General features: G+C 44.1%; 1 protein-coding gene across 9 annotated transcripts in view; it reads left to right on the top strand.

Annotated features, from left to right (window-relative positions):
• The window catches only part of PKP4 (plakophilin 4), a 66,746-nt gene that overhangs the window by 17,507 nt on the left and 22,092 nt on the right, over positions 1–27,147 (top strand). For 5 of the 9 annotated variants that reach the window (XM_059852417.1, XM_059852423.1, XM_059852419.1 and 2 more), the window contains 4 exons: positions 8,251–8,404; positions 9,245–9,378; positions 21,040–21,152; positions 24,951–24,985. In XM_059852417.1, the coding sequence (XP_059708400.1) occupies positions 9,250–9,378; positions 21,040–21,152; positions 24,951–24,985 (277 nt within the window). In that variant the 5' untranslated portion in view covers positions 8,251–8,404; positions 9,245–9,249. Of the gene's footprint in view, positions 1–6,177; positions 6,283–8,250; positions 8,405–9,243; positions 9,379–21,039; positions 21,153–24,950; positions 24,986–27,147 lie in introns of those variants that run through there. The other 4 variants (XM_059852415.1, XM_059852418.1, XM_059852416.1 and 1 more) reach the window with 4 other exon arrangements.

Here is a 27,147-nt window from a genome sequence, read left to right as displayed (position 1 = left end):
CTGAGCCTACCTAATTTTGTAGCTGTGTTTCTGTCACCTACCCCTGCTACAGGAAGGCATATGGGTCACTTGGATGGGAACAGTTTGTGTGATTTTGTGTTTATCAGCACTGGCTCATTCATCTTTCCTCACTGTTTTCCTCACATTAGTCAGTTGTCCTTGATCTCCTCTAATTGTGATATCATTTGTAAATTTTGGTGTTCACAACTCTTCATCTCGTCATAAAGTATTAGTAGAAATACTAAATTATCTATAGAGTTATGTGTAATCCTACTACAGTACTTTCAGTTTTGAGGGGTGAACAAAATCAGATACACCTCGGAAAAAATCACCTTTGGGGTATTGGAGAACTGATGGAAGTATTGGTAATTGTGGCCTGAAAACCCAGATGCTTGTTGTCTAATTCTTATATTTTGCTTCTACATTCAAGGAGTTTTTTAACTTCTACCTTGGAGAACAGAAGAGGAGAGAGGTCCATTTGCTTAAATGTGAAAGTTTGCAGGTAGAGTGTTTTTGGCAGCAAACAGAGTTTTGCTGGGCAGTTCTATTTCAGGGCAAAAGGAAGAGTAAACAGCAGTTTAGTAATTGATGAAACTTGATTTTAGTAAAACCTTTTGCTAATTGGAAGCCATGTTTATTGGGAAACAGTGGTATTCCTCAGTTTATGTTTATGGTGTGCAAGAATTTGACGTTTCTGTAGTAGCCATTTGGGCAGGAGCATCCACTGGTAGCACTGAGGAACTCGTTAATGTATCCTGAGTAACAGCAGGGTTTCAGCATCATCATTTTCAGTTTTGCAGGGGCACAGTCGGGTTGCTGTCCCTGCGGAAGGCGGCTGAGCCGCTGCCGGTCCGTGGCTCGTTCCTGAGGCACAGCTGTCCCTGCAGATGTGCAGGCTGTGGTGCCAGTGAGCACACAGCTGCGCAGGGAAAAGCGCTGCTTGCAGCTGCTTGGTTTCTAAAGGCAGGAGATGACTGGCGTTGGCAGTGGCCAGCTCCAGACCATCTCAGGGGTGCATGTGACACCACATCGCTCAAAAACTGGCATTGTCCAAACAGGGAGCTCTGGAAGTCTGTAACTCTCCAGCTGTCTTTTGTAATGGGGATTGTCGCTGATAATTGTTACCATCGAGAAAATTTTTGTATAATAATTTTTTTCAAATATACTATATGACAAAATTGAGAAGCATACTTTTATAAAGGCACATAACATATATTTGGGTTGCTAACACTTCCAGCTGAGGCATGTCTCCCTGCAGGTAGTGAGCATTCTCTCTAGCAATAACATAGTCAGACTTCAGCAATAATTTTGCTAGGAGAAAATACAAGTAGAAATTGATCAGCAGCTGCTGCCATTGTTGTGGTTCGCAGTGGTCATATCTGTATTTACAGCCATTCTCATTTTAATTGCCTTTTGCTTGTTTGTAGTTTTCAGGTGGGAGATGGAGCAGGTACAGGTTTGGAGCTGGGGCACAGGGCAGCAGTGCTGTCAGCACAGCATGCCTGTGCTGCATGTTCTCAGCTGTCAGTCTGCAAGTTATCTTGTTCTGTGAAATTCATTTGGAAGGACTTCCTACCTACATTAATTGCGTCTATTCCAACACCAAACTGAGAATTTATCCTTCTCTGCATGGTTGAATGAGTAATTGATGGATGCCCTAGCCACATGACAGTCTGTTTGGAAAACCTAAAATCCTTCTGTGATGCTACGTGTCCCTCCTCCCCCTCAGTCTGCGATAGAAGAGAGACTGAACTTCATCCCTCGAGATCAATCTGCTGTCTGTTTGCTATTCTGCAGAGCTGGCTTTGAGCACTGTGCTCTGATGAGGCTGTGTTCAATGGAATTGGATTTGGATACTTCAGCAGAAAAGAGCAACACAGATGTGGGATGGCCCAAAGGGAAGGTTCAGATTTGGGGTCTCTTTTTTCTTATAAGTCATTGAGCCTTGTTGACTTAAACTACTGAAAACTTTATTTATTGCCATTTAGCTTCTCATACTTCATATGTTTGCCAAGTGTAAATGCTCTCCAGACATCCTTCAGATGACAAAGAGGCTTCTTTTCAGGTGAGCTACAGACAGTGCCTGAGGCCTTGAAGGACATGGTTATAAGTATGTCTTTATTCAGAATGGTTGTCTTGCTGTACATGTCTGATACCTTCTGGTGAATGGTTCGCTTGAAAGCTATGAAAGATATTAGTCTCCTGAGCATGTTACAACTAGATATTTGTGGATGTAGAATCTTGCCTGCTCACTGGAGTGGAGTTAAAGTATGTAGCCATCAGCCAAAAAACCCCAAAAAACTGTCTTTTCCTAGGAACTGTAACAAAAATATGTTTATCAAAAAGCTAGGGTAATGTACGTTTTAAGATTTTAATCAGGACATAGTACCAAATGGTTTTTGAACCTGCATATATTTAAGTAAAAAAACAAAAAATAAAAAAGAGGAAAAAATATGTCTTGTAAAGAAAAAGGGATTAGGAAGAGGCTAAATTTAGTGGTAAATCAGTTAAACACATATCCCACATTTCTCAGGCAATGGGTCAGGTGTGTGTAGGTTTCCTTTTTGACTATGGGACTCAGTCTGCACAACTGTGCAGGTGGTTTTTATCCTGTCATTACTGAAGTTACTTTCTTCCATGTTTTCATCAGATAACATGTTTATTTTCTTGGTTTCATCCTTATGTCCTCATGAACTTGTGCACTACTAATGTCCATAAAGGAAACATGTCTCTGAACACAGTGGCTAGCCTGCAGTTGATGTTTGGAATATCTTCCCCTACTGCATCTGGAAGTTTCAAACCCTGGCTTTTATGTAAACACTGGAGCCATCTTTCACAGAATCCGTTTTTGGTTGCTTGCATCATCTGTGCCAGTGGGTAAGTTGTCATCTGCTGCCTCTCCATCCAAAGACATTCTGCAGGCTGGCAGACAGAAGGCAGAGCGTGGTTCGGTCGCTTGGTTGCAGGAAGCTCGAGCATGTGAATCCCTGCCTGCTTCTTAGGTGAGCAGCTCTGGCCTTGCAGCAGGGTGGAACCACTGGGAACTGCTCCTACCTGGAAGTGTTCTGACAGCTCTGTGAAGGAACCTGAAAACAGATACATTTTAATCATATCTTCCTGAGAAAACTAGAAACGTAGTACGTCTTGTTCAGGTTTTGACTTTTCATGCACACTGTAAAGGATGAGCAGAGCCTTTGACCAAGAGCTGAGATTTGCCTTGTTGCTCTAAGTGTAGATATACAAGAGTAGCTTTGGCATGTAGTAAATAATGTTAGTGTCCCAGCAAGATGATTTTAGCTTATAGGAGCTTTTCCCCTCTGTACTAATGAATATTTGTCTAATATCATTGGTAATTTACTATTGCTGCTTGAATTACCCTTGTAGCTAGATAAATATGAGGATTTTCAGTGATGAGAGGGTGCCCATTGTTTTTCTTATGTTGCCCTCATGAAATAAATACGTTATTATTATTATGGATTTATTATTATTATTATTATCATGTCCTAGCTGGCAGAGTTGGTAAGAATTTTATTACCTCTTCAGCGTGAATTGTGCTGGTGACTGTTCTGACTGGCTGCAGGTCAGCAGGGGGAGGCTCAGAAACAGGGAACATAGGTAAGAAGCAAATTTGAATAACCAATGTAAGGAAGGCAGGAGGAATATGAAGGGAAGGGATTAGGAGGTTGTGAAAAAGCACCACTTCTGTCTGGCATCAGTCCTCAAAAGGTCTGACTTTTTCTTGGGCCTGCACTAAAAGAAGTGGGATTATTCAGTACTGGCAAAGCTGTCTGGATATGTCTAAGAAAATAACAGGAGGAAAAGTGGGAAGTAGAGACTAATGACAATGAAAACTTAAAGTATGGTTTACTACACTTGGTTTAGTGATTTCTCCTACTTCTTGTCTGTTTCTCAGTAGCGTGTTCTTGCTTCCTTGTGTCAGTGATTATTTGGCTGCAAGAACAGCTGGCTCAGGAGAGCACACCCCCCCTCTGATCCCCAAAAGCACGGCTGGGTCAGATGAACTCCCTGAACTGCTGGCTTTGCAGTGTTTGACCAGTCAATCAGACACAAAAGAAGGCATTTCCCAGGTTCCTTGCCTGGGTGCTGGGAGCAGTGTGAGAGCCCAGACTGTCCTGCTGCTGGAGCCACCAGCTGACTCTGCCCAGCCCAGTGCAGGGCTCTGTGGAAGGAGAAGGGCTGGGAGGCTTTAGGAGCTGCTGCTTGCTCAGCCACATGAGCAGAGCAGGGGGTGCACAGTGGAGGCAGCACTGTCCTCTGAAGGGGCAGTTATGGGGCTGTTTAGGTGGGATTTGCTTAAGCAAATCTCACAATTGCCCAAAGTGGTGTTCCCTGCTGAACCCTCCATGGATGGAAAGCTGAGTCTTTATGGTGGCTTGGTTTGCTCTGCTTTGATTTACTGTGTGGTTTCATAAAGCCATTTGAGAGAGTCTCTAGAGCAGAGAGGCTGGGAAAACCATTGTTCTCAAAATTATTTTAGGGTGTTTCAAACTGGAGGCTTCAAATTGAGCAGCTTTGTCTTTCTTGCACCCTTGATCTGGACATGCCAGCCTGTAGCTAGGTTATCATTGCTTTTGGTCTTTACTTCTAAATAAAGAATTTGAAAATTCAGAATAGGTGTTAAGAATTTTCTTGGACTTCTGCTACAACTGATAAACTGCTAAATCTGAGCTATTTAAGTATTTTCCTGAAAAATTATCTAAGTGATTGAAAGACATTATTTTTTTTTTGCCAGAGACTGAAACGCACAACAAATTCTCCATGTTTCCAAGCTTCTCACATTATTCTCTTGAGCTCTATTAGAGGCTTTTACACCATGCACAAGTCTTACTTCTGCAACATCCACCAAAAGATCATTCCAGAACATTTAAGGCTTCCAGTTCTTGTGTATTCTTTGCAATAGCAGAGAATTTAGTGTGTAAACTTTGATGTTCAGTGATGTTAAGATGTAGTCAGGTGTGCTGAAATGCACTGAACAGAGCTATAAACAGTAGAATACATTTTATTTTTCATTGTGGCTAGAGAGATCCTAGATCTTCAGTGTGCAGGAGCAGTCTGAGAATCAAAAGAACTGGAATGCAGGGAAGCATTAAGGTGTGTTTCTGATGGTACCTGTGTGTACTGCCTCATCCATCAGTGCCCAGGGCAGGACCTAGGAAACTACAGCGTGGGGCTGTGGGCAATGAGGGTTTGGACAGCCTGGGAGAAATGTGGGAGCAGTCTCCTGTTCTGGGTGATGTCTGACTGCTCCAACATGACAGGCAAAATAACTGTGAACCTAATTTTTTTGAGGTGTGAAATCTGGCTGCTAGTTTTCCAATAATGAATCAGTTATCTATCCCCAAATGAGTGGTAGCACAAGTCCAAGGAGTATTTTGAGTAGTTAAATCCCAGTCTGGTGTAGGGAAGAAAGAGGGTTTTGTATTAACTCCTCTCAACTTCTTACTCATACCAGATTTCAAGGCTCTCACAAAACCTCCTCTTGCTATTTCCTGTTCCTATAAGGTGAAGATGAGAACCTGCCTTGACTTAGTGAGTTCCTGTCCTTAAGCAGCATCCCTAGACAGAGCTGTGGGGGTGGGGACTGGGCCCTGGAGAGCTTCTCCTGCTCCCTTCCTCTCCTGTGCTGTCACCCGAGCCCACGGGCCTGGCAGGAGGGCAGGGAGGGGATGAGCAGACTTGTTTATTAGCTCAAGTGTGTACCTAAGTGTTTGTAGGATCAGAGCCAACAGTTATTTAATGTTGGAATCAAGATAAGAAAATCAGTAACTTTGCCAAGAAATGTGTTAATTGAAGGAACATCAGTTGAAACAACTGCCTATGTGAAAGGGTGTAGGTCTGTGATTACATCTCTTAACACTGAGATAGATGTACATTTAACACTGACACCTTCACTAATAATTAATTTGATTGGTTTTTATCCGGATGTTTTTATTATATACTCAGTACTGGGTAGATTTTCTGTTCCAATGAAGTAGCACACCTTCCAGCCAGCTCAGAGGGATGTTTTCTGGACTGGTTTCTTAGAGAAATCTGCCGCCGATGGGTTGAGAAGTTATTCACAGTGTTGGGGTGAGAAGAGAGAGAAAACTATGGAAAAGCCAAATTGAGATTGTTTCACTGCTGTATTTTTACTTCTCTCCTGGAAATCCCAAACAGGATCCCTGCCCAAGCAAGCACTGCCCTGTTACGTGCAGGTGGAGACACAGTGGGATACATGGACCAACGAGCAGTCCCCTTCTGAGAGAAGGGCACGTGTAACTTGTGAGTTTTTGAGACTTGTCCTTTAGATTGCTTAGCAGATGTTTCTAAATGAAGGAAAGGCTTGTTTGGGTAGCTTTATTACTTGATATGCTTGCAAATTTTTCAGAAACCTGAAACACTGAGTTATAGTCATAAAAGAACTATGGTAAGTGATATAAAAAATTAGATATGACACATGGAATTGTGGCATGTATTCTGTGCTTTGGGTTCTTACTGCTTGATTAAAGAGTTGGTTTTCAGAAGTAAAACTTTGAAAAAACAATTTCTATTTTCTAAAACTGTAAAGTTGTGTGTTTGACTTTTCAAAATCCTATTATACAAATATTAGGGGTTGTTTTTTATTCTGCTGGCTTAATTGCTGTTTAATGGGTTCTGTAGAAATGGTCCTTGCAGCGTTAGTTGTGTGCCCACCTGACATGCAGCTTGTGATAGGCTCAGAGTGGCAGCCTTTGTATCTGCAAGCTGAAACCTATAAAAATAGTGTTTCAAAAATAGCCAGATATGTCTGGTTATTCATTTGTGGCACCTTGGAAGTCAAGTAGCATTTAATGGCACTTTATTTGTCAAGAGTGGGTTCTGTTCCAGTTGCAGTTGACAGAGGTCTCCCACGGGCCCGGAGCTGGGCTGAGCACGAGGAGGAATTCCTGTGGGAGCCACCGTGGGTGATGGTGCAGGGCCGTGCCCTGCCCAGGCTGCCCCTGCACTGGGGCAGGAGGGAGCAATCCCTCACCGTGGGGCAGGAGGGAGCAATCCCTCACCGTGGGGCAGGAGGGAACAAACCCTCACCGTGGGGCAGGAGGGAGCAAACCCTCACCGTGGGGCAGGAGGGAACAAACCCTCACTGTGGGGTAGGAGGGAATGCTCACTGTGGGGCAGGAGGGAGCAAACCCTCACCGTGGGGTAGGAGGGAATGCTCACTGTGGGGCAGGAGGGAGCAAACCCTCACCGTGGGGCAGGAGGGAGCAAACACTCACTGTGGGGCAGGAGGGAACGCTCACTGTGGGGCAGGAGGGAGCAAACCCTCACCGTGGGGCAGGAGAGAACGCTCACCGTGCACCACGGGGCTTGGCCGTGAGTGTGGCGTGGTCCTCACAGTGCCATGTCTGCGAGGGGAGACCCACGTCTGTGGGGAGGGGAGGCGAGGGGAGACCCACGTCTGTGGGGAGGGAAGGCGAGGGGAGACCCACGTCTGTGGGGAGGGGAGAAGGCAGAAGCGTGGCTCTTGGTGTGGCCGGCTAGCATGTCCAGGTGTCCTTGTGCAGTTCCTTTTGCCTTGTTCCAGAAGGTAGGCGTGGTGTAGATGTATGGTAAGAATGGGCTGTTCATACAGGCTCATTTCAGGGTGTGTATAGGGCAGCCTTCCTGTGCTTCACCTGCAAGGTGCTGAGGGGAAAAGTCCTGCCATGCTGAGTTGGGCTCCTTCTCTGATGTGTTTGGGAAGCAGCTTTTCTTTCTCCACTTGAAGTGGTGGAAGCTGGTGGGTGACCAGGCTTCTGCGCCACAGGTTGTCCCCATGACTACTCCACTGCCTCTCATCACTCATCTCACCTGAGTTTTGCAAAACCTCTTTGATTCCCTCAGTGGCTGATGTGAAACTGCACATGAACCGTGTCATGAGCTCTTTCAGCAGACTGGAACAGAGTGGTTAATAAAGACTCCATGCTAGTGCCAGAGGAGCTCATGGGCCTGAAGAGGAGCCATTCCTCTGACAGCCCATATGCTGCTGTACTCAGAGCAGAACAAAAGCACTGGTTCTTACACCATCACCTCACCTCCCATGAGCAGCACAGGGCTTTGCCTTTGCCTGGGCTCTGTGTGCAGGGTGAGGGAGAAACCTCACACGAGGCCAGTGATCCCAGGAGGGATCCCTCCAGGGTCAACTCAAGGCCCCTTTCAACCCTGTCAGAAACATGCAGCTCTGCAGCACAGGTGTGCCCTGATCCTGTGCATTGCCCTGTGCTCCTCCAGGTGCTCATGGCCGATGCAGCTCCGCACTGAGGGGTCTCGTGGCTCCAGCCCTGGCCTTGGAGCCCATTTGCAGCCTAAGCATCTCCTCACCCTTTGAGTAATGAATGGAATGGGAAAGGAATCTGTTCCTGTTTGTCTGACCTAGGAATATTGGGTGAGTTTGTTCTGAAAATCTAAAATGAAATATGGATTACTTCTAACATTAGACCTCACAAGCTTTATTTTCTGAAGAAAATTAAAGCATGGGATCTATGTAGCAGCTTTGTGAATGCCTCTTTCTTGCTGTTTTCAAAGCCTTAAACACACTTTGTAGCTATCTCTGTAATAATGGTCAATAGTGACTTTGATAATTGAACAAATTAATTGCTCTTTTCCATGGATTGGAGTTCCTAGTGTGCTGCCTCTGCTGTAACACAGCTTGGGATTATTGGACACTAATCCTGTCAGTCCTTTCCACACTATCCATAGCCCAGGGCAATTGCTTTAACGTTAGCATTTTAATTTCCTCTTTTGCAAAAAGAGCATTAGAAGCATTGCTCCCATTAAGCTTTTATTACCATAATTAGTCTCTTCCATAGTTTGTTCCTGACAGCAGAGCATTCTGCTGTTATGTGTCATTCTTCTGTGCCGAAAACTGCACGTGGTGAACTTGTACTGATCCCGGGTGTGCTTAACGCTAGTATTTTTCATGCATCTTGAATTGTGCTGGTTTTATTGACCACCACAAAACAGTATTTTTAAAAATAATCTTGAGGTATCATGCAGCCTGCTTGCTCCTGCCCAACCCTTGAGTTGTGTAGGTGATTCTGGTCTCCATTTGTGAAGGTGAAACACAGTCGCACAGCATAGGTGGAGTAATGCAAAGTTCTCTGCTAATTTAGTAAAGTTTGGAAAGCTTCTAGAAAAAAATGACTATAATTCATAATCCTGAAAACTTGGATTTTAAACATCACTGGCTGAAAATGTAAACTATATTAAAATCTTGTTATTGCAGGCAAAATGCCAGCCCCTGAGCAGAGCCCAATGGTGGAGGAGGGGCTGCCGCAGACAGCACAGGGGACTTCCACAGGCCCAGGCATGGAACCAGAGACTACTGCCACCACCATTCTGGCTTCTGTGAAGGAACAGGTATCTGCCTCGTTTTCAGCAATTCATCAGTTCAGAATGTGTGTGGAGTTAACCACTGTCTCCTACTGCATTGCTGCAGCCACCGTGGCTGTTGGTTTCTGTAGCATGTGACCCAGTGCCACCGTAGTCTATTTCGTGTGTCGGATTTAGAATCTGAATGTCAGGGGTTCAGTTACTGCATTAAACAGAAGCATCATTCTGGTATTCTCTATCCCTTGGAACGTCTGCACTGCTGTTATAAGTCAGACTGGAAATGCAGGTTTAGTGGCAAAGAAAGAGAAAAGCTAGTGTAGAATTGATGCAACATTAGAATCAGTCCTTGTAAGTCCTGCAAAGCCAAGTGTTCCGTGCTACAAAGTCCTGCACATACAGATTGGGTATGATTAATTGAACTTATTAAAAAATGGTCTTTAAACTCTGAGTTTGTTTTCAGTTATCAATACCAAGGTACTAATACATTTTATATCTGAAGCACATTTATGGGTGCATATCTAAAGTGATCATTTCTACAGGAAAAATAAAATTGCTTTTGCAATCAAATTCAGCCTTAATTTGTAAAAATCATTCAAGTGGAAAAAATAGCAGTTCTACAAGGAAACACACCAGGTAAAGTTTTTGTTGTTTTTTTCTTTTTTAAATTTAAGGAACGCAAAGAGAGAAGGGATACTTTGGCTTTCATTGTATCATACTGAGAAATAGTGACCATCTTTGTTGCCTTTATATGCAAACTGTAACATCTGAACCTCAGAATACATCTGCTTTGTTGTCTCTGTTTTGGAACTTCCTTGAAGATGAATCACAGCTTGATTTAAGATGGTAGCTCTGAAAGCAAACGATATAATAGTTCTTATGTTGTCCCATATAAATAGTTTTTTTTAAAGCTGAGAATTAGGTTATATCTTCTTGATAACAACATTTTTCACACCCATAATACCTTATTGTTAAAAATTTTCTGCAGGAAGATGAAATTTGAATCTTAATTTTTGTGCCTAAGTTAATAGTTCCAAAAGTAATTTAAGGTGACAATAGTAACCCTAAAAATTTCTTAGCAGTGTTAAAATTAGTATTCACATTTGCAGTGTGCAGGATATCTGCCAGAGGCTGATGCAGTGTGAGAAGTCAGCCAAGAGTTACAGATACCTTCAGTCCCCTCTCTCCAAACAACAGTTTGCCTTGTGCCATCTTAGCCTGTCACAAATGGCTGTTAGGACTCATTTGCCTGAAGTACATTGGTGGTGCCTTCAGGCTGATGCATTTTATGCTGCAGTGCACAGGGAGTGTGCTCACGGTGTGGCCGAGCTGCAGAGCAGTGGCAGGGTCAGAGCTGGGCTCTCCAGGCAGGGATGCAGGGTCAGAGCTGGGCTCTCCAGGCAGGGATGCAGGGTCAGAGCTGGGCTCTCCAGGCAGGGATGCAGGGTCAGTGCTGGGCTCTCCAGGCAGGGATGCAGGGTCAGAGCTGGGCTCTCCAGGCAGGGATGCAGAGCAGGGTCAGAGCTGGGCTCTCCAGGCAGGGATGCAGGGTCAGAGCTGGGCTCTCCAGGCAGGGATGCAGGGCAGGGTCAGAGCTGGGCTCTCCAGGCAGGGATGCAGGGTCAGAGCTGGGCTCTCCAGGCAGGGATGCAGGGTCAGAGCTGGACTCTCCAGGCAGGGATGCAGGGTCAGAGCTGGGCTCTCCAGGCAGGGATGCAGGGTCAGTGCTGGGCTCTCCAGGCAGGGATGCAAGGCAGGGTCAGAGCTGGGCTCTCCAGGCAGGGATGCAGAGCAGGGTCAGAGCTGGGCTCTCCAGGCAGGGATGCAGGGTCAGAGCTGGGCTCTCCAGGCAGGGATGCAGAGCAGGGTCAGAGCTGGGCTCTCCAGGCAGGGATGCAGGGTCAGAGCTGGACTCTCCAGGCAGGGATGCAGGGTCAGAGCTGGGCTCTCCAGGCAGAGATGCAGGGTCAGAGCTGGGCTCTCCAGGCAGGGATGCAGGGTCAGTGCTGGGCTCTCCAGGCAGGGATGCAGGGTAGGGTCAGAGCTGGGCTCTCCAGGCAGGGATGCAGGGCAGGGTCAGAGCTGGGCTCTCCAGGCAGGGATGCAGGGTCAGAGCTGGGCTCTCCAGGCAGGGATGCAGGGTCAGTGCTGGGCTCTCCAGGCAGGGATGCAGGGTCAGAGCTGGGCTCTCCAGGCAGGGATGCAGGGTCAGAGCTGGGCTCTCCAGGCAGGGATGCAGGGTCAGAGCTGGGCTCTCCAGGCAGGGATGCAGGGCAGGGTCAGTGCTGGGCTCTCCAGGCAGGGATGCAGGGTCAGAGCTGGGCTCTCCAGGCAGGGATGCAGGGTCAGAGCTGGGCTCTCCAGGCAGGGATGCAGGGTCAGAGCTGGGCTCTCCAGGCAGGGATGCAGGGCAGGGTCAGAGCTGGGCTCTCCAGGCAGGGATGCAGGGTCAGAGCTGGGCTCTCCAGGCAGGGATGCAGAGCAGGGTCAGAGCTGGGCTCTCCAGGCAGGGATGCAGAGCAGGGTCAGAGCTGGGCTCTCCAGGCAGGGATGCAGGGTCAGAGCTGGGCTCTCCAGGCAGGGATGCAGGGTCAGAGCTGGGCTCTCCAGGCAGGGATGCAGGGTCAGAGCTGGGCTCTCCAGGCAGAGATGCAGGGTCAGAGCTGGGCTCTCCAGGCAGGGATGCAGGGTCAGAGCTGGGCTCTCCAGGCAGGGATGCAAGGCAGGGTCAGAGCTGGGCTCTCCAGGCAGGGATGCAGGGCAGGGTCAGAGCTGGGCTCTCCAGGCAGGGATGCAGGGTCAGAGCTGGGCTCTCCAGGCAGGGATGCAGGGTCAGAGCTGGGCTCTCCAGGCAGGGATGCAGAGCAGGGTCAGAGCTGGGCTCTCCAGGCAGGGATGCAGGGTCAGAGCTGGGCTCTCCAGGCAGGGATGCAGAGCAGGGTCAGAGCTGGGCTCTCCAGGCAGGGATGCAGGGTCAGAGCTGGGCTCTCCAGGCAGGGATGCAGGGTCAGAGCTGGGCTCTCCAGGCAGGGATGCAGGGTCAGAGCTGGGCTCTCCAGGCAGGGATGCAGAGCAGGGTCAGAGCTGGGCTCTCCAGGCAGGGATGCAGGGTCAGAGCTGGGCTCTCCAGGCAGGGATGCAGAGCAGGGTCAGAGCTGGGCTCTCCAGGCAGGGATGCAGGGTCAGAGCTGGGCTCTCCAGGCAGGGATGCAGGGTCAGAGCTGGGCTCTCCAGCCAGAGATGCCCTGCCTGGGACAGCTCTGTTCTCCAGCTGTGATGGATCCTACCAAGTGAGCAGGCAGGGATGCAGTGTCGGGAACAGCTCCAGACATGAGTGTGCACTAAAGGCTTTTGTTAGTGTTCCTTTGCCTGCCCACGCCATGTTTGTATCTTTTTATTAGTCCTAGAGAAAAAATTATAATGGAATTTTTCTTTCTTTTGAAAAGGTTAAAACCTCTTCCTCTTTCCATTTATAAAAAGACTTTTACACATGTTGCTATTACATAACTAAATTCTGATGAAAGCTATAAAAATTTAAATAGTCATTTAGCATTGCACAAAGTTCAGAATTTGAGCCTTACTGTGAAATGTACAGGCCCATAAAATGAGTGTGAGGGGAGGAAGATATAAATTGTCCTTCAGTCTTGAAGTGATAATATGAAAGAATTAAGAGCTGAACTGGTGCATTCTGGTATTTTTTTCTGTTGATAATAATTAAGGACACTGACATGTTCAACACCCTTCCTGTGTGGCAGAAAGCCCAGAACAGAATATTTTCCAGTGAAGTTCTTCACTTTATTAAGCTTGAACAGAAACTGCTACACTGTTTACTGTTTCCTTTGGTACAGGAATTGCTGGAGGTGCAGCAGGTCAGTGTTTGTAAAATAGAGCTGCCACACCCTGGCCCAAGTACTTCAGGAACACGGCAGTGGAAACGCAATCAAGAAAAGCCTTTATTGTTACTTGTCAATTGGGCGAGATTTTAACCTAATAAAAACTTTTAAAATTACTACAGTAGTTCTAAGATAGATAAATGTATTCAATTACTTCAAGCTTTCTGCCATAGCCACGAGATGATAGTTGTGATTATATAAAAAGTTGCACTAATTAGCCGTCAAACCCTACAAGCTTCTTCTAAAAAAAGTTCCCATTTGTTTCCATTTGTTTCCCTTTTCTAGGCCCTGAAATTAGCTAAAAGCAACGATTTTACCAAATTGCAGTGTGCTGTCCAAACTCTGGTCAGTTTCTTGTTGGGTCAGGTGTCCGACAGCTGGGTCAGTTTGCCTTGGTCATGTTTTGGGAAAGGAACATTTCACTTCACTCTGGTGTTACACAATACCGCAAGCAGAAGAGCTGTCACCTATGAAGAAATATAGATCAGCTTTGTGCTTTTCTGACAAAGCTCAGGATCTCTTTGGAAGTGAATATGCACCCAGGTGGGCAAGAAGGCCAAAGGCACCTGGCCCTTGTCAAAACTTGTGTGGCCATCAGGACTAGGGCAGTGCCCTCCCCTGTGCTGGCACTGCTGAGACATCTCCAGACCTGGGGGCAGTTTGGGTACCTCAATACAAGAAAGGCATTGAGGGGCTGGAGTGTGTCCAGGGAAGGGAACAGGCCTGGGGAGTTCCTGAGGGAGCTGGGAAGGGGCTCAGCCTGGAGAAAAGGAGGCTCAGGGGGGACCCTGTGGCTCTGCACAGCTCCTGCCAGGAGGGGACAGCCGGGGGGATTTGGGATCATCCCAGGGACAGGGACAGGAGCAGAGGGAACGGCCCCAGGCTGGCCCAGGGCAGCTCAGGGTGGGCACAGCAGGAATTTCCCCATGGAAAGGGGGCTCAGGCACTGGAACTGCCCAGGGAGGTTTGCAGTGCCCATCCCTGGAGGTGTGCCAGGAATTCTGGAGGTGGCACTCAGGGCTCTGGGCTGGGGACAAGGTGGGCATGGGCACAGCTGGGACTCCATGGGCTGGGAGGGCTTTCCCAGCCTCAGGGATCCTGGGATTCTAATAGAGGAATTCCTTTTTGAATGCAGGAGAATCCCAAGACTAATTGTAATGAAGTTGTAACATATTTTCATATTTTTATCTTTAAGTATATTTGATGATGGATTTTGAGTATTTTGGGGTTTTTGTGGTTCCTTTTTTTTTTTTTTTAAATTTTTTGTTTGGGGAGGGGATTGTTTTCTATGGGTTTGTTTTAGAGGAGGGTTGAGGGTTTTTTTCCCTAAAACATGAATTTCCCTTCTAAAATGTTACAAGGCTTCCATACTATCATGGGTAGAAGTATCTTAGGAATTGCTGAAACAAGTTTCAAATAAAAGTAAAACATGTCTATACTTCTGAATCCTGGGGAGTTCTGAATCCTGCATAGACATTTAGTTGAGTTCTGTAGGGAATCTCTTATCCAAGTTAAAAGTAAATTGAGTATTTTCATACTAAAATAACAATTTATTAGAAATTGTAGGGGCAGGGTGGTATTTTGGGGAGCTTGGAATGTAGGGCAGCTAATTGCCAACTGCTCCTTGTAGGTTTGTGGAATCATTGCTATTTTCTGTGTTCAAGCTGTATACTGCTGGGTTTGGAATGAACTGCTGCTGAATTGACAAGATTAAATGGGATCATTTCAAATTGTGAATTTCATGCTTAGCACATTATTTTTCAGTGGCTGGGCTGAGAAAAGGTCTTGCAGGAAATGCCACTCATCAATGCAGTTTTCAAAAGTCACTGGAATATGCTGATTTTAATGTCTTTTCTAAGACAGAAGCACTTGCAGCAGTGGCTGGTTTTTTAGTTTGTTCTTTGGTCTAGCTGTTTGTGACACTTAGAGATGGGCAACTTTTCACCTTTTCTTTAGTAAATAGGTGACAGAGTAAGACTGATTGGATATGCTTTCAGATGGAAAATACTTGGGTTTCTCTACATGTTTTTCTGGAAGTGTTGTTTGTTCAGGGCTTCAGCAAAATCTTTTCCTTTTGTGTAAGTGTATTGAACTGTATCAAATAAATAGAGAATGTGCACCTTGTTTCTTTCCTTCATTATTGTTTAAGTACAAATTTTTACATTATTTTTGAGATGCTTTTTATAGGGTCTGGGAGCAGGGAGCAAACCTCTCTGTTTTTCGGATGGAAACTGAAGGAAGAATGCATTCTGCCAATTTTTTATTGCATGTTAAAACATCTTTTTGACTGAGAACTATTGATATTAAGTCTTGGGGATTTCTTTACAGTTTAGATATGTAGTGCTGTACATTCAGTAGTCTGAGTAGGCATGTCATTTCATGGAGATGCTTGAAAAGAGACTTCCTAAATGAACTTTCAGTAACTGGGCACAAACTTGGAAATTCTGATTTGCATGCATCTAGAGATCAGTTAGGTGATAAATGTGTGGCAGTTCTGAATTGAAGGCAGCACTTTTTGTTGAAGGGACTCCCAAGTTTGGCATGAGCGAAACAAAAATCTTGGTCACCATTTTAGGAATGGCTGGAAGAACTGGGGTTTTCTTCCAGCTCTCTTAGTGTTGTGTTCACTCTTGCCTACTTAATCCTAGAACTTTGAGGTTTAGAGTTTCTGCTGTTTACCAGCATTTTAGTTTCATTGAGTCAAGTCTGAGAAGTCAACTTCCTAAAGGTCTTACTCTAGAATAAATTCAATGCCACTGCTGTCTCAGGTGAAATAGCTAGCTCATTTCCATAATCAGAATTCTCTGTACTCCTTTATCCATATGATGACCCAGAAGTTAATTTTACTCTCTCCTTTGTACTGCTAGGCTTCAGAGGAGAAACTCCCCTTGAAAAAGAGCCTCTCTGGAGCTGTGGGGGCCTCTGACATGTGCTGGAGTGTTGACACCTTGTGTAGCACACGTGGTTTGGGGTATCAGCTTGTCTGCTCAGCAGTGGCTGAGCCCTGGTGCCCGGCTGGCAGAGCAGTGCCCTGGGCTCCAGCCCTGGCTGGAGCTGCCCGAGTGCTGTCACAGAGCTCCCAGAGGGGATGTGTCAGAGGCAGTCCGGGAACGCCTCCAGTGCCATTCTTCCCTCCTGCCACTGGCAACAGGAAGCTTTGTATAAAATGCTAAAATTTTGATCTCTCTTCAGCTAGAGCAGCACTAAACTGTTGTACCAGACTAGTGAACAATGCATGCATAAAAGTATTAAGGGCTTTAATGGTCTGCTGCTGTTGAATACAGAGTAAGTGTGATCCGCCAGTAATTGTAGCTGTGTCATCTCACATCCTGTAATCTGTGATTCTCTCTACACTCTCCAATTTTTTATCTTTTGTCTTCTGTTTTGGAAGATACTGAGATACTGAAAGCGTGCAAATGCCGTTGTGTGCGTGAGTAAACTTAATTTTTACAGAAAATATTAAGGTTGCTCTAATATGGTTAGTTAGAAGCACTGTCTTTTTCTGCAATAGATTCTGGTAGAGAATTTAAATATTGGGTCAATACGGCATGACATCTATTTTTGGAAAATATGGTATTCAGTGTGGGTTTAAGTAGTCAGTTGTTTGATCTAGCTGTGAATTATAGGAGGTAGGAACAGAGAACTTTGCATAGATGAGTGACAGAGGTTAACATAAAGGAAGGTATAAATCAACTTCTGTTTTGTTTGTCCTCTTCTTTGTTGCACATTTGTATCATGAAAATATCCAAAATATAATAGCATTTTCTGTAGCACTGTGTGAACTTTCACAGGTGATGAAAGTAGTGTGGCTCTGAACTGTGTTTACAGTTGAATAGGAAATAGTAAACACAAGGTAAAAATATTCCTCTCAAATGCAGGCTACACTTTCTTAGATGAGTAACGTGAGCTATTGAAAGAGGCTCAGCTTAATTGTTCAACAGACAACACTTTTGTGATTAGAAAACATTTCATAGTTCAGCTTACACTTACCTTCACAATGTTTCGTAGACAGTGACATTTGGCATTTGAAGCAACTTAGCATATCCCAGTGTTACTGCAGCTGGGAACTCCAGCCCATCCTAGCCCAGACTCCTGCCACAGCAGCCACTGAGAACTGGCCAAGGCAAGAAGCTGCAAGAGATGCCTTTGTTTATTGGAGGCATTGTCTCCCTCTGATGTCCAGCTGCCCAGTCTGGGTCTGGCTAGCCAGGCATGAACCATTCAAAGGGAATCTGTGGCTTCTCTTCATTGCCTGTGCAATTGCTACTGATTCTTGCAGAGCTGTCAGTAGAAAACCTTTCACTAGCCACCTGGACCAGTGTTTGTTTAAAGTCATCTGTGTTTTTCCAGACGTCCTCAAATCACAACAGGGCGGGAAGGAAGTAATTTTTGTTTTTCAGTGTGGTGAATGTAGATTCCTTATTCTCATCTATGTTATAAAAGTTCTCCGTTAACATAAATGAAAAAGGTGAATCTGCAACATGGTATCATGATAGGATGCAGACAGAAGGCACAGAATTGCCTCTAAACCCTCTTTTATTATCCAACATCTGCAACAGGAGAATGGCAGTCTTCATGGTCAGTTGTGCTAGCAGCATTCCCATTACTTGCTTGTTTTCAAATATTTGCTGGCAAGAGCCCAGCACAGTGGTGGTTGCTGTCCCTTGCCCTGGAGCCACCAGCCTCTCCGAGACACTGAGCTTTTACACAGAAATGAGATTCAGCTGCTGAGATTGGTGTCTGGCCTTGCCTGTACTTGCTGCAGTGAAATGTCATTGAGAGTGAGATTCCTGCTGGACAGAGCTCAGCAAGGAAGAGCAGGTGCTCACCTGGTGTGAGCACTACAACACCAACTCAGGGTTTGGCCCTCTGAGAAAAGCTCCAAAAGGAGATTAGACAGCTCTGTAATGTTCTGGGCTCTGGTTTTCACTCAGGGCAGCCTGTCTGCCTGCACTTGGTACAAGTGCTTTCCAAAGCAAGCTGCTTTCTTGCCCCGTGTGTGTGCGCTTCCTGATCTGCAGCTGAAATTGAGCTTAAGGCTTTTATTGTAGTTTTGTATTAAGAATTATGGCCTGTGGCTTTGCAGTAGAATTTTAGGTTATGAACATAAAACCTGCAGTTCGATAAGGTGATTAAGTAGTTGCTGCTAAAGAGGTTTATAGAATTACAGGTTGCTTTTTTTTCCCTCAATGTATGTTGAATAATTTTGAATACAAGTAGTTCTGGCTGAGCCAGTGTAGTGCATCTAAGAAGGTTTGTTTGCTCCTTTGCAGTGTGTTCTGTAATTTTATGTCTGATTTTACTGTGTGCTTGCCACATAGATGTTCTGCTGCAAATGCTAATAAGCTTATTAAGAGTTGTATTTGAGTCCTGCAATGCCATTTTGTCAGTAGCCAGTGCTGTAGGAGTCAGTGAGTTCTGATTTGTGCCCAGGGCAGAGCTCTGTGCAGGGAGCATCCTGTTCAAGAAGTGAGCTCTCCCACTGCTCCCAGAGAAGCTGGAGAGAGAAACAAATTCCAACAGATTCCTGCCAGAACTAGTGTGCTGTCTGATAGACACCATTGTGGGGGCATGTCCAGTGCCCACTCAGAGTGGTATAAAATTTCATTATAAGGAGGCATAAGCTAGAAAGGTGATTAATTTAGAGCTGGTTAGGACTTATTTCTCTATAATAATAATAATATGATTTAAAGTAAAAGAAAAAAGTTTTAAAGCATGAGGTATTCCAGCTGTAAAAAAGACGGTAGCTCTAAAACTATCCATCTTGTGTATTTATGCAGGTATTTAAGACATAGCACCTGCTGCAGATCTCATACACATACACAGATCAGCACTCATGGTTTCAAAGTTTGTAAACTGCTGCTGAATTGGACTTCCAGGCTGGGCATGCCAGAATGTACTCAGACTAGAAAATAGAGCTGGATTTTTTTTTTTTTCTTACTATGCTTGCACTCGCAAAAGCACATTGGATCTTCCTAAGCATCAGCTGATTTAAAACTGGCAGATGAGTTGCAGGCCTCTTACCCCTCTGCTCCTCAGTGCACTCTGCAGTTTGTGGCTTTCTGGCCAACGCCAAGATCAAGTGAGGAGCAATGTAAATAGAGAGCTGATGGTGTTGTTCCCAACTCAGCAGTGCAAGTGTCTCTGAAGGGGCCGAGTGAGGCTGGGTGGCTTTTGCTCCTATTTCTCCTTATCTCAGTTTTTCTGGTAGAATACAAGTGAGTTTTGCTTTTAAATGTAGTTTAAATATTGCCGTGTTGTCCACTTATGTCATTCACCTCTTCTACTCTCAAGAAGAATAGAAGTATAGTTCTTCTGTTTTAACTGCCTTTGAATTTTTGTAGTGTGGGGCAAAAACCAGGGATTTTTATTTAAATGGGCAATTTATTACTTGAAATGTTATGCAGCAAGATGTTTTCTAGAATAATGTGTTCATTAATGCCTCTATCTGTAATGGAAAGGGAAATTAATACAGATTGGTTGAATGGAAGCAATTAATGGCTAGCATGTTTAATTTTATTCATCTAATTAAAAGATCAGTAAATAACAGTAGGTTCAGCTTTGCAGTTTGCATCCATGACATTGCTGTTTAAATATTGGTTTAAATAGTGAGGAACAGGAAGCATGTCCTGGATGCAAACCCACTTTTTCTGGCCAAAATTGGGGATGTTGAGGTGTTCATTGAGTTTGGTTAGGGAGTTATCAGAAGTGTTTGGACGTGTCCACAATCGCGTGTATCCTCTGGAAGGGCAGGAGTGGAGAGTGGTAGGGGAAGGGGAGGTGGTTCCACCCCCTTCCCTGGGGTGTGAAGGAGCAGTTGGCAGAGCTGATATCCCTGACTCCATGCAGCTGCTGGGCAGAGCCATGCCGAGAGTCTCAGGCGGGAGAATCCCCGTCAGCCGTTCCAGCGTTCAGGTCAGACCAGTGCTCTGTGTTGCACTTGAACTCCATATAAGACTTGCCTGGGGCTTCATCTGACTGCTAAATATTGGTGTTCGGCTATTTTTAGATGTTTTACCTAAACTTCAGAGGGTTTACAGTATCAGTTTGAAAAATGATGCAATTGCTCAATAGAACCCTTTTCTCTGGTCAGTAAAAGCTAACTGAGGAGAAAAACGCCCTCAATGTCCTTTGATGTGACTAGTCTGGATTTCAGAGAGCTTTAGAAAATGTTCCAGTTTCAGTTACACCTGTCCTGTGCAGCACTGGTATTTCCCACATCACCCTGGCAGTGTTGCATTCCAAAAGCCTCTTAAAAAGGCTGAGGAAGTTTGGTACCCTTGACCAAGAAATTTAAAAGAAGTTGAACTCAGAAAAAGTGAAATAGCAGATCTCTACATGAAATAGCACATCTCTACACTCAGCCAGTTTGAAGTTCTAAATCTTAAGGCTTCCAGCTACAGTCAGAATGTAGGATAACTTAGGATTTGAAGGTTTGTGATTGGAAAGGTTAGGATATTTTCTGGTTTCCTTGTTTATAGATTAAATTGAAGACTGATTTAATAGGCACTGATTTTGTTAGACTGTGGTAATGTAAGAAGACACAAAAATTTTAATTGCAGGAGTAATAAAACCCAAGAATGCTTAAACATGTTTTTCTTTCTGTAACAGGTGATAAATCAATATTTGCATGAATCACTGATTTAAAGACCCATTTAATTTCCACTTTTGTAGTTTATTCACCTAAGGAAGAGTCAAAACACAACACAAACTGTGATGAATCAGTGATTGTTTCAGAGTTAATCCACACCCATTTTTTAACATCAAGAATGCTTTTCTTTTTATTTTAAAATTTCAGGAGCTTCAATTTCAAAGACTTACCAGAGAACTGGAAGTGGAAAGGCAAATTGTGGCTAATCAGCTAGAGAGATGTAGGCTTGGAGCAGAGTCACCAAGTATCGCCAGCACAAGGTACAGGTCCTGATGACTTTACTTTCATTTGTCCCAGAAATTAAAGGCTTTTCAGTGGTGCTTATGTCCTCTATACGTATATTTTCACTGATAGCTATTCACCTCTATTAATATCTGAAGGATTAAAAAAATGCAAGTTTGCTGTAAAGAGTTATGGGTCAGTTTCAAGAGGCCTCTGTAATGATTGCAGTGTATTCCAGACACTTTCTGAATTCACACCTGGAGAATTAGTGGTTTCCAGGGTCACCTGGAAACAACCAGCAAGTCCCAGGACTACCTGTTTTTGGTGGCAGTGCTGTTTAATTTGTTTTGGGGGGGAGCATAGGGTTGCTTAGGTTCCCAGTGCAGGGTCTGGCAGAGTGGGTTAGAGAATCAGTTATATTGGTGAATTCAAGAAGATAGCTGTTAGAAAAGTTGAAGACTGAAAATTACCTCATTTACTTAAAGTATTTGAAAATGTCTGCTTACCTGTCTCAACAAGAAAAGCAAAATACTGGGTTTGTGGTTTCCAGTGGCTTGTAAGGGGTAATCAAAGTTTATGGAGTTTAGTACATGGCATTTTATTAGAGAAATCCCCCACACTAAGAATTTAAAGTTACACTAAGTTTTCCGAGAGGTGCATGTAGTTGTGAGTGAGCTGTTGATGCAGATATCTAAAAGGGAAGCTGAAGGACAAGTGGGGCAGCCCCTTCAGTGTGCAGGGCCCTGGAGTGTGGCGGGCAGCTCGGTGGGCAGCGCGCCCGCCTGGCGGGAGCAGCACAGATGGATCCCACCTCGGGGGCGTAGCCACAGGCAGCTGAAATGCTACTCCAGGAGGTGTGAAGTACATACATTTTTAACACAATTATGTTTTCAGCTTTTTACAGCTTTTCGCCATTTTATAAATATTTAATAAATAGTACTTAATTTTTTCGTCTGTTGCCTTTTCTTGGTGACAGCAGCAGTATAGCCAAGCAGGAACGCAGGCGATGGAAATCACTGCTTTTCTCTCAAGTGGTGCTGTTTAAATCAGAAATACTTTTCACCTTATGGAGTATTGCCGAGATAATAGGCTTAAACTGTTTCATGTCATGCAAAACCTGCAAAAGATGCACTGGGAATTGACCTCTCCAATCTAGGAACTGGAGATCATAATTGTGTTTACATAATTTCTTTAAAAATAGCACACTGCTTAAAAAATCAGAAATCTGCAATACCCCTAAGTGTCTGTGTTGTTCCTGAAGGCCTGCTGTGCACAGGTGTGGGCTGAGACCTGTCTGGGACCTCCACCAGCCCCTTCTGCCTTAGCAGAGTGGCAGAGCCATTCCACTGAGAGAGATGCTGACCCCTGTTCTAACCTGAAAATTCAAAGCTGGAAAGTGTTAGTGAGCTGCCACATGAAAATGTAAAGCAGTGCTGGGGATCCTTACTGTGTGGTTTGTTTCTAAATGTTTTCATGCAAAACCTTTTCCATTTATCAGATTTTTGCTTTTTCTAGATTGGCAGCTGGTTCAATTTTGTATCTAAGATAGCTTTGAACTAAAGCAGTGAAATGGCAAGGAAAAGGTGTGAAATTAAAAAGGAGACAAAATCAAAAAACAAACAAACAACAAAAAATCAAATTGGTCAAAACCTCTAACCAAAAAAAAACAAAAAACAAACCAATCCAAATCCTTAAAAATACAAGTGAGGAAAAACATCAAAAGAGTAAAAAAAAAAAAGGCATAAATGGATTTCAGCACATTTTGTATGCATGCTCCATCTCCAGTTACCAAATATTTGTGTTGCTGTCATATTTGTCTCTATCTTCTCTAATTGAAAACTGAACGTCCTACCAAGCTGTTACGATATTTCTGATAGAGAACTATTTCTGCATTTCTACTCTACTAACCTAATTCTTTTCCAAGGATAGTAGTGGGCTAAATTAACATTTTCCAAAGTGCAGCCTGCCACATGTGGGCTCTCTTTGGATCTGTTCCATGCTGCTGTCAGGAAGACAGCATTGTGACTGATTCCAGCAGCAGCTCGGCATGGGCCCTGCAGTGTGTCACCACAGAGGCTTTTGAGCACTGGGATGAATGCACTGGAGTTACTGCTCAAAGCTGACAGATTTGCTGTTTGCTCAATATTGCACCTGCTAGGTGACAAAATCAGGCGATGATTTCAGTGGGTGATGGATGCTAGACTTGTTCCAGAATCATTTAATGAGTCAAATTAAATGCTTAGCCAGCTGAAGTGTCGATGAAGCAGCTTTCTTCCTGTGACCCAGGCAGGGCCAGAGCAGCCTTTTTCATTCCTGTGTTCTGTACCTGTAGAGGAAGCTCAAGTAGTCAGGTGTGCTGGGCAGGGATGTGCTCTGGGTTACAGCCTTGTGTGTGTGACAGTAAAGTAAATGTGTGTACTCAGTGTGTGTTACATTCCCAGTAACACAGAGCCACGTCGCCTCAGTGTCAGGAACTGAGTTTCCAAAAAGTCTCAAGAGCAGAGCAAAAGGGCAAGAGTGGAAAACTTGGTATTCAGGTAGCATGAGAATTCTGGGGCCAGAGGCTGACTTTCAGACGCCTGTAGTCTGCGTTGGAATTCTCCTTTTACTTGGAGTCTCATTGTAACTCTAGTTCCGTTTGTGCTTGCATGTGTCTTTAGCACTCTTTTGTACAAATATTTTGTTTCCAAAAGGCTTCTAAATGGTTGTTTCATTTTAGAAAATAAGTATCTCGTGCAGTTCATGTGGCCGAGCTAGTTTTTTGTAATCGGTAGCTGTGGTAGAAAGAAGTAAAATAAAAGATCATTTAGAAATTGTTACATCTTACCCAAAATCACAGTCTCATGCTGATATTTAGACATAATCAAATCTGATGGATTTACCTGTTTTTCCTTTGAAAAGCTTTTTATTTGGAAAACAGTAGCTTATAACCACTGCGAAAAATGATGTATTATTCAAAGTTTGATATTTTCTATTTAGAGTGAGGAAATACATTTTCCCATAAAAATATTTAGACTGACGTTAACACATGAATGAATTCATGAATTCTGCATTTGCCTGCATCAGTACTACTGTGAGCACAGGAAAGCATATGATTCACTGGAAGGACAAAAGGGTGAAGATAGTTTGATAAAAAATCAGTATTGGAAAACTGCAGGAGAAGGTTGGTTTTACACTGATATCAGACCCCTGCTTGGTCAGTGCAGTCGTTGGCTCTGAAGGCATCTTGCTAACCTGGGCAGTGTGGCATCTGTCACCTCCTCACTCTCAGACTTGCAGCTGTGTGTGTCAGGTGCTTTGACTTGTTCTGTCCAAAGGATCAGAAATCTCTCTGGAAAACTGGAAACTGAAAAAACGGTGCAAAAATGAACAGAAGCAGATCTATGATTTTTTAACTGCTTCACACGTAGAAGCCAAACGCTCTCGAGTGCTGATGCCCAAAGCTCCTTAGCAGTGCCTGCTGCTGCCTGAACTGAGCAAAGGTGCTGGTGGCACACACTGGTGTGGGCTGGCACTGACAGCATAACACCTTAAAAGGACTTTGTGTCGTAGGTTGTGCTCTCCCCTGCCCTGTTGCAGACAGGTTGTGCTGCCTGCTGCTGTGATGTACAGGAAGTTACAGTGAATAATTCCCACGGACTAATAGAAAATTGAACTCGATAGCCAGTGGTTTGGTTGTCAGATATAAAGCATTGAAGAATGGTATTTACATGAACTATTTTTTAAGTTTTATCTGCTGGGGGGGGTGCTTTGTAAAGGTTTCTATGATTAATTAAAAATAAAATAAAAACTAACCACATGGTTCATTTGTGTGATAATTTTTTTTCTTTCTGCAGCTCTACTGAGAAGTCATTTCCTTGGAGATCCTCAGGTATAACTTTTATGTACAATTTGCTTTAAGCTCAAATAGATTTATTTTCTTGGCATTCATTGTTTGTTTTGACACAAATTGAACATTAAGCAGCAATGCTACATATCTTTTCCAAGTGTCTTATCTAAAGTATGACATTAATGTTTTCTTTGTCACATATGGGACACATGTGTTCTCTATGTTACTGCAAAAGGTGCTTGAGCTTATAGGTAGTTGCAAGTACTTGTATCTTTATGTGCCTTTGCATTTCTGTGTGAGCTGTGACTCTAACGTAAGGCTTGTCATGTATCGGGTCTTCCTTGCAATTAACTAAAATTTACTTGTGAGTCTTCCCCTTGGCAGATAAGGAGCATGAAAAAATACTGCATGTTTTAAGCTTGAAAACTGTTTTGGTTTTTTTTTTTTTTTCTTTTTGCAGATGTTCTTACTTAACTGAGAAAATCTCTGATAAGTGGAGGTTTTTCTGAGAATGCTTTTTCTACTTTTGTATCTTGAGATAGTGTGAACTTTCTTTCCAAAATAAGCATTTTTCTTGTACTGCTACATCTGCTCCTGGTTATACTGGGGGAGAGGGTAGGACTGTCTCTTCAAGGTGGCATTCTGTGTCTGTTGGAATGATCCCTTCTGGCCCTGGCAGCCAGGGCACAGGGCTCTGCCAGGCTGTGTGCAGCAGCTGCTGTTCGGCATGCGCCGTCTCCGGGCTCTGGAGCGACGGGGGAACCTGCAGGAGCCACTGCAGGGCAGGCACGGACAGGGGCTCCTGAGCTCACTGTGTGCTCTTGTCATGCTGGCCAGGATGGCCCAGTGCAGCTGGCATTGCAGGCTGAGAGCTGCAGGAGCCTTCCTGTCCCACCCCTGCAGCGTGCTGTCTGTCCTGGGGGCTGTGTGGCTGCTGCACAGGGACCCTGCCTGCTGCTGCTGCTCAGTCGAGCATATTCATTATTGCCACCCTTGGAATTACTTTATATGCCATTCCTGGCTTTTGTTTTATTTGGAGATTAAGCCCTTAAACTTGTGCATAATTGTATTTTCATGGTTTCTGTTGCTGCAGCTGAGGTGAGGCACATGTTAGCTTTTTTCCTTTATTTTAAAGCTAATATTCTCAACAGCCTACTTGCACTGCCATTTAACTTCTGCTAGTCATGGTGGTGCTTTTCAGGTATTCTTGCAGCAGTGGTTTTAAATAAAAATCAAATTTGTTTTTTCAAGTAACTGAGAAACAAGTCTTAAATATTTTTTCAATGTGAGTGCTGGATTTGTGGGTTTTGTTTGTTGGCGATTTTTTAAATCACATTGTTTCCCCTTGCTCTATAATGTCCCAATGATATTTCACAACTGGTACAGATTCCTACTGAGAGCTCTCAGGTGTTGTTTTACTTACTTATTTCAGCCAGTTCCATTCCACTGCTTTATTTCCTCTTCTGATTTTCCCATAACTTACTCACTTTTCTCCTTGACCTTCTATTAGTCTCTCTCTCTTTCTTTCTCTCTCTTTCTTTTCTTCTTTCATCCAGCTCATGTTCTTATTTTGTTCTTTAATTCTCCCTTCACTTTTGTGTATTTTTCTTCAGAAATCTCATGTGCATCTCCCTGCTAAGCAGTCACTTGAGATATGGCCAAAAATTCTACTTCTGTTTCAATGCTTCAATGCTCTATGTGTTAAAGCAAACCTAGATGTGTATTTCACACATCTCTATATTCAAAGTAGCCATTCCTGAAGTAACTGCTCAAAAGTGGGCATGTTGGAAAAAAAAACTATTTCTTGCTTAGAACTTCCTGATCTACATTTCATTTCCTGTTTACATTTATGCTGTGATTATGGTTTGATGATAAGTTTTTATTCCCCAATTCACCATGAATCTTTGTTTTGTAGAAGTGTTACTAGTTGTTTTATAAACTGTAATCTGAAAATACTGAAGATAAAGATGGATTAAACCACTGCCTTAAATCACCTTTTCTGTGACTGTAGGTAGTGGCTATTGTCAAAAGCATCAGTGGATGGTAAGATGTGACTGTAGCTGTAATTGCTTTCTGCATCAGTGGAATTATACAGAAATTTTCACAGAAATATAAAGTGATGTTGTTGTGCAGATGCTTATAAATAGAATATTAGATCAGCCATTTATAAGAAGGGTATTATTTTATTCAGGGCATTCCTCCTG

This window comes from Haemorhous mexicanus, chromosome 8 (assembly GCF_027477595.1).
Source record: "Haemorhous mexicanus isolate bHaeMex1 chromosome 8, bHaeMex1.pri, whole genome shotgun sequence".
Lineage (NCBI taxonomy): Eukaryota > Metazoa > Chordata > Aves > Passeriformes > Fringillidae > Haemorhous > Haemorhous mexicanus.
This window is presented reverse-complemented; position numbering and strand designations above follow the sequence as displayed.